The following is a 7,924-nucleotide window of genomic DNA, read 5'->3' on the forward strand; positions in this document are numbered from 1 at the left end:
AACTCAACATCTCTCGTTGAGTCATTCTATGTCAAGTGACCTAGTCGTCCCCACCCGGTCATCTCTGATTTGAATGAAATTTTAAGGAAGTGCAGATATGCCTTTGAAACTAAACTGTACAAATTTTCAGCTTCTAAAATCCAAATCCTGAGGATCTAGGATCAATAAAAAACAAAGGCGGGGCTCCAAAATGGCGGATCAGCTTTGTGAAACGAATTCCTGTCTTTAAGCTGATCTCTCATTGGAGGTCATTTTAGAGCTCTCTCTTTTTTTTTCTTTTTGAGGTATCCTAGATCCTCATGATTTGTGTTTCGAAAGTTGAAAATTTGCTTAGGTTAGTTTCATATACATGTCGGCACCTATCTAAAACGTCTTCCAAATCGGAGATATTTGGATGGAGATTACCAGGTCACGAGACATTGAATGAATCTAAGATTGAAGCAATTTTACGCACCTTTGCTATCTGTTTCCTGCCAAAGCCAGCACGACTCAGCTTAAATAATACCGGACCTTTTTTACCTGCTGTGATGTGCTTACGCAGAAAAGATTTGGGCCTTAATACTATGATGTAGGTCTGGCACTCATGGGTTCTTGGACTAGAGGGGAAGGCAGGTATTTGCGCGATTTTAGAAATGCTCTGCATTGAATTGTGGCAAGAAATGCGAAGCAAGCAAAATAACTTCTTTGAGAAGTTTCTGTTTATGTGGAGAAAGGCCGCAAAATGTGAAGCAATTGACATCATTGCGTCAGCGGATTCTTACATTCGCATTATCAGTTGCACGATATCACAAACTGCCAACTAAAATTCATGTGTTCAATCTTATCCAAAAAAAAAGCCTTGGAGAAAATCTTGTAGTTTTGTTACTTTTATGAATTGCGAAGATTTCATGAGGAAAAATTTACAAAGGCGCATTTCTTTCTCGGGCTAAAACCACTAATCTACTATACGCTTTCCAAATAGAAGTATAGGCATTTAGATGATCCAACAAAATGCATTTTCGTTATCAGCAAGTTTTTGTAAACGTCTACAAGTGACATTTGTGAGCATACGCCTTAGATTATTTGTCACATGAAAATAGCCTTTTTAGCAGTATAAGCTCTCATGTGCATCCTGAAGCTTGCTACTTTGTAAAATAACCTAGGAGAGTATTGGGAAAAAAAATCTACAGTTATTCTACAGTATGGTTTGTGATATTTTTCTCTAATTCCTTAGTACAACTGCTATTCAAACATGAGTTTTCGCCGGCATGGGCACACCTATGCTTATCTAAGTCTGAAGCTTTTGAAACCGCCTTTGCACCACAATCATTGAAACATGGTTTTTCGCCTGCATAGACAGTCATATGTTTCGCTACATCCGAAGCTTCTGAAAATGCCTTTAAACAACAGTCACTTGAATAAGGTGTTTCGTAAGCATGCAAAGTCAAATATTTCTTCAACTCTGAAGCTTCTGAAAACGCCTTTGAATAAGAGTCACTCGAACTTGGGTTTTCGCAGGTATGGAGTCTTGTCTGTTTTTCTATGTCTGAAGTTTCTGAAAATGTCTTCGGCCAACAGTCATTCGAATAAGGTTTTTCGCCGCTATGGACATTCATGTGTTTCTCCAACTGCAAAACCTCTGAAAACGCTTTTGAATAAGAGTCACTCGAGCTTGGATTTTCACCAGTACGGAGATTCAACTGTGTCTCTAAGTCTGAAGTTTCTGAAAATGATTTTGGACTACAGTCATTCGAATACGGCGTTTCGCTGGCATGGACACTCATAAGTTTCTCCACGTCTGAAGCTTCTGAAAATGTCTCTAAGTAAGGGTCAGGTGAACTTGGATTTTCGCAGGTATGGAGACTCGTCTGTTTTTCTAAATCTGAAGTTTCTAAAAATGTCTTTAGAGAACGGTCATTTGAGTATAGTTTTTTGCTGGTATGGATCAAATATTTCTTCAACTCTGAAGCTTCTGAAAACGCCTTTGAATAAGAGTCACTCGAACTTGGATTTTCGCTGTCATGGAGACTCATCTGTTTTTCTAAGTCTGAAGCTTCTGAAAATGCCTTTGACCGAAAATCATTTGAATGTGGTTCTCCACTGGTATGGAGACTCATACGTTTCTCCAAGTCGGAAGATTTGGAAAATGAATTTGGGTAACACTCATTCGAATATGGTTTTTCGTTGGTATGGACACCCCTATGTCTCTCTAAGTCTGAAGATTCTGAAAATTCCTTTGAACCCATCCCATTGGAAAATGGATTTTCACCGGTATCTACTCTCATATGTTTCTCCAAGTCTGAAGCTTCTGAAAATGCATTTGGCCTACAGTCATTTGAATATGGTTTTTTGCCGGTAATGGGACTCGAATGTTTCTCCAAGTCTGAAGCTTGTGGAAATGCCATTGAATAACAGTTACTCGAATTTGATTTTTCGCCGGTATGGACAACCATATGTCGTTTCAAGTGTGATGCACGATAATATGCTTTTGAACAAAGCTGACAGGCATATTTTTTCTCGCCAGTATGGACAACCATATGTCGTTTCAAGTGCGAAGCACGATGATATGCCTTAGAACAACTTTCACAAGCATACGGTTTTTCACCAGTATGGATACTCATATGTTTCTTTAAGTCCGAAGCTTCTGCAAATGCCATTAAACAACAGTCGCACGGATATGGTTTTTTGCTGTTGTGATGGACACTTATATGTCTTTTAACGTTTCCAGCTTGAGAAAATGTCTTCTTACAGAACTGACATGAATATGGTTTCTCGCCAGTATGAACCCTCATGTGCAATTTTAAATTTCCAGAGTTGGTAAATGCTTTTAAGCAATACTCACACGAGAAGAGTTTCACACCAGTATGAGCTTTCAGATGATTTTTTAAAGATTCAGCAAACGTAAATGCTTTTGAACAATAATCGCACGAGTACGGCTTCTCGCCAGTATGGAGTCTCATATGAAGTTTTAAATGTGCAGAGCGAGTAAATGTCTTCATGCAGTATTCGCACGTATAGGGTTTCTCGCCAGTATGAATCCTCATATGTTGCTTCAAATACGCCAAGTGGGTGAAAGCTCTTGAGCAACATTCGCACAGATAGGGCTTTTCCGTACTATGGATTCTCATATGTTTCTTCAAGCTTTCTCCTTCCGAATATGCCTTTGAGCAATGCTTACAAATGTAAGGCTTCTCTCCAGTATGGATCCTTATGTGTCTCTTGAAGTTTCCAGCTTGAGCAAATGCTTTCATACAAAAATTACAGGAGTACGGTTTTTCGCCAGTATGGACCCTCAGGTGTTTTTTTAAACGTGTAAAAGTATCAAATAGTTTTGAACAATATTCACACAAATAGCGTTTTGCATGGATTTTCTTGTGCAACTTCAAATCTGAAATTTCATAAAAAGCCTCTGAACAATGTTTGCACAAATACTGTTTTCTGACATCTTGGATTTTGATTAAATCAATATCCATTGCTGAGCAGTTTGAAATTGTATTCGTACAAAATTCAAAAGACTATGAATTTCCGCAAAGATGGATTGTCGAATGTTCTCCCACTCATTGAGAGTTTGAAAGTTCTTTCAGATAAAACTACAGCAGTTAACAATGTTTTTAGATGCAAATTTTTGAAATTTGATGACAGAAAAACGTGATTCCAAAAAAAATTAAGAATCGCAAGTACTCAACAATAGTACGTCAGCAATGAAACTTTCAAAACTGAAGTGGAGAATGTATATTGAAATAGAACAAATCCTTCACTAATTACTGATTTCGAAACGTTTTTGTAGATGCCAAGCTTAAAGCCAAATTCCCAAAAATATCCAATTTCAGTGGTTCGTGGGAGAGCTGGTTGTACCACACTTCACTTTAATGATATAATAGTTGCCAGACAAAAGAGTGCGAACTGAGAGAACTTCATGGTTGTCAGTTTGGCTGAAAGAAACGACCAGGACTAGGTAGTAGCTAGATTTGCCTCTTTCATAGAAACTACTTTGCACATGTACTACACAGACATGAATAGGATGAGTTGCGTTAGTGGAGGACAGTTATTAGAAGATATCAATAAATAAAAATGGGCTCACAGGTCAAGATTGTTTGTTTTTAAATTTTATATTTCAACTATGAGACTTGATTAAAATAGTTCATTTCCGAGACTCGGAAAATGTAAAGAGAGATGGAAGTCAATGCATTAAGCTAACATCTTCCTATTAACAGTAAGTGAGAGAATATTCCGGAAATTTTCAACAGAAATCAAATGAAAAATTACGAGTCTGTGAGCAACTCAGCCTCCTTATGATAGGCAGCATTAAGTCATGAAATGCATATAATTCTCCAAAATGGTATTGCAGGTTCGTATAAATCTCATTTTCCAGGCAGGTAGAATTGTATTCAAAACTTGAAACAAAATTACCTTTTCTGATTGCTACTTGCTTCAACGACCTCAACGTAATAGCCATGGGATACCAAATGTTTGTCGACATAGTTCAAACTATGGGCTGTTTCAGCGCTGTAAATATTTGTAAGTATCTTCCAACAGCAAGCACTCCAGTTAATGTATATTGTGTAAGAATGACCATTAGTTTGCAGGTTTAGTGTGTGTAATGTGTGATACAATTATTGGCAATATTACGTAAAGAGAATGTGATGGAGTCCATATTTTAGCAGCTTCTTCAGCCGTCTTTTTCTATTGAACGGTTTAGCAAAGCAAGGTACTCTTCATTTGAAGACTCAAACTTGTCATTTATAAAAACTTTGCTCATACTGTATTTTCTCACATTTACTTCCGTAAAATTACTTAAAAGAATGCTAAATAAGTGTGTATTAATGCAAAATTGAAATGAATGCACTCTTATTTATGCCAGATAGCCCCTAGGTTTCAGTTTTGACGCATGTAGCATTTGACGTGATTATTAGCAACGTTATGGTAAGTGGGATTGGGATTTGAGTACTCTAAAATTACACCACCATTCATTTTAGGATTCTCATTTTCGTTGACTCATTTTACGAAGACAAGCTCTTCTTTTGAAGTCCTGAACTTGAAATTTAAAACAACAAAATAGCATCGATTGCGCTGAACATTTTCAAACATTTACCTTAGTAAATTCGTTAAAAGAATGCGCGTACAGAGGTGAGCTTTAACAGAGAGTTTTTATCTTACATCACACTTTTAACTTGATGTCACCAGAAAAATCACTGAAAAGAAATAAATAAAATTAGTGTACAGTGAGGAAAAAAAAAAACAGCACAACATGTAGTTTAAGCACAAATCTACAGAACATGCAAGCCGTTAACATAAAGAAAATTTGTGGAGGTTAAAAAAAATTTTGATATGTATAAAAATATATCCCAAGTGCTAAGCGAAAACATTTACTCTGATTTTGATATTTTTTACACATTTACTTTAGTAAAACTCCTTAAACTAATGTGCACATACAGATGTAAGCATTAATACAGTTATAGTCGAACACATAACACCACACTTTTAAGTCCATGTCATTCAGAAAAACTGCTAAAAAGAAATAAAAGCAATTAGAGAATATTAGAAAATAACTTGAAGCTCAACAGACAGAACATTCAAGTTGTTAACCTAAAAAAAATGTTTAGGGTAAAAAAAAGCTGATGTGTATAAAAATAAATATCAAACCTAAAAACAAACATCTTCAACCATTTTCAATCGTTATCAATTAGATTATTAAGCTCCACACTCTGGACGAGTCAGGTTGAGAGCATCTAAGAAGGAGAGTGTGGATAAGACATTTCCTATGTCTCGTTCGCATCGCTCCCGTTACTAGCTGTCTGCGACGACCAGCTGGTTCGATTTTTTATTCAACCAGCTGCCTATGGTGGCTGTTTGGCTTACTTGTCATTCACCTTTCTACGCCAAGATTGCCGCCTTCGGCAGCTGTTTCAATGAGTTGTGCGGCATTTTCTATCAATCTATATCAAATTTAATGTAAAAAAAAAATCTATATATATCTATCTCCAGTTGACGTTGCTATATCTATCTCCAGTTGCGTTTTGTGCCAAACACCGTTTTCCGCTTAGATTGCCGCCTTCAGCGGTTTCTATATACCTATACGATCCATCTCTACTTATCCTACCTAACCACCCTATTCACAAACAAAAAAAAAAAAAAAAGATCACTCAAAAAACCTGTGTTTTATGTATTAAATAATAGCAAAAAATTAAAAAAAAAAAGCTCTATCTTTTGTTCTCCGTAGTGTGCAAAAGTAGCGCTTCCAAAAAAAAAAAACCCTCACCGTTTTTATTGAACTAAATGTGCGCAAATATGTCACATATGTAACGTAAAATAGATACAGCAAAATAGCTGGCGGGGGAGGAGGGGGGATCGAAAAAAGAAAGAAATGAAATCCTTAAACTAAAAAATGTAAAGAAAAAGCAAGCACTACTGTTAAAATATAGAAGTAAGCAATAGTAAAAAAAAATAAATAAACAATGTAGTGATTAAGATTCGATTCTTCAATACCGAATCGAAAACCAAGTTGTGACGTCACAACAAAAAGGAAGAAAGTTTTTTCGACCAATCTATGGGCATGCGAAAACGGGCGAGGGATTCTGCATTTAATTTTTTTTTTTAAAAACTGTTGCGTATTTTTAAAAACTTTTTTTTTCTGAAGAGGGTGAAATGTTCTCACTATCACATATTTAAATTTTGGAAAAGAGGCTTCTCCACATGTTGCAGGATGAGTTACAAAAAAAAAAAAAAACTGAACCCAGGAAAAAATGCAAAATAAAGTTTTTTCAAAAATTTATAAAAAATACAAAACTTGCTCTATTTTCGAATTTTTTTTTTAACCACCATATTTAAAATTAAATTTTCTACACTATAATATAAAATGTGTTTGTCTGGCGCAATTGGTTCAGGGTCTGTGAGGTAAAAAGTGCGAAAAAAACACATAAGACACCTTTTTTCTAATTAAAATATCAAAAATCAAAGCCCGAGGTGCACATCTTCGGCAAAAATTGCACCTGTATGCAAAATTCCATCTTTCTAGGCCTTACAATTTTCCCGGGAAGTGCGCCACAAACACACAAACAAACATCTTATTTTATTATATGTATAGAAGATAAGATAGATAGCTGAAATTTTAAGAAAAGTATAGCCAAGTTTAGTGAGTTTCAGTTAGAAATGGAAGACATCTTTCACTTCTAGGATGTTCTGCCACATGTGGACGGAAGTCGTGCGGTACCTTTTTCTTGCTAAATCATTAAATTTGATTTATTTATTTATTTTCTTTTTTTTTTTTTCCGAAATTTCAGTAGACATTAAAACCTGATATCTCTATTACAGGGAAACAAGGGCTTTAGGTGTCAAAAAAAGTGTTTCACGATTCACTTTTGATTGCTACCTATTTGCTGTTTTTTTCACACAATTTGCGTGGTTCTCTTGTAAGTATTTTAGTAGGCATTTAAAGTCACGACTTATATAAGTTCAACTCTACAGAATATTGCACATTTCTAATACAAATATAAGTTAAAATATTATGCCTCTGAATGTTTAAATTAAATATTCTTCAAATAAAAATCAGTAATAATGAATTACCTAATAATTATTAAAATCAAGTAACAATTAATAAGCATTTTAAAAATAAAATAGTAGCCAAGATTCCCGTAAGGGGGAGGCAAGCAAAGGCGTAACATGGGGGCAATGGGGGATCGAGGCACCTATTCCTGAACAATTAAAAATCAATTTTTAAATATTCAAAAGTCATAATTTTTGTGGCAAAATAATAAAGTATGAATAGTTTTAGTTTAAACTTCAAAAATTTGAGGAGTATAAATGCAGAATTTTTAATGTATTCAAAAAAGTGGTAAAAGGTCAGTAAAAGTATATTTTAAAAACATTTGAAATGAGAGATTGTTTAAATTGTCTCTAAAGGCAATTTTTCTGCAATGGAAATTACTCCTCTGTGGTACACTACAAT

The 7,924-nt window shown here is 35.2% G+C and overlaps 1 protein-coding gene across 1 annotated transcript; it reads right to left on the reverse strand.

Moving 5' to 3' along the window:
• Positions 1–1,169: 1,169 nt before the first annotated feature.
• Positions 1,170–2,384, reverse strand: LOC129224932 (zinc finger protein 271-like). Its single transcript, XM_054859480.1, has one exon. The coding sequence runs from the start codon at positions 2,382–2,384 to the stop codon at positions 1,170–1,172; it is 1,215 nt and encodes a 404-aa protein (XP_054715455.1).
• Positions 2,385–7,924: the final 5,540 nt, after the last annotated feature.

Source organism: Uloborus diversus, chromosome 6 (genome assembly GCF_026930045.1).
Source record: "Uloborus diversus isolate 005 chromosome 6, Udiv.v.3.1, whole genome shotgun sequence".
Lineage (NCBI taxonomy): Eukaryota > Metazoa > Arthropoda > Arachnida > Araneae > Uloboridae > Uloborus > Uloborus diversus.

Coding starts and splice junctions, on each gene's coding strand:
- LOC129224932 (XM_054859480.1), bottom strand. CDS start 2,384: ATGGCATTTCCACAAGCTTCAGACTTGGAGAAACATTCGAGTCCCATT.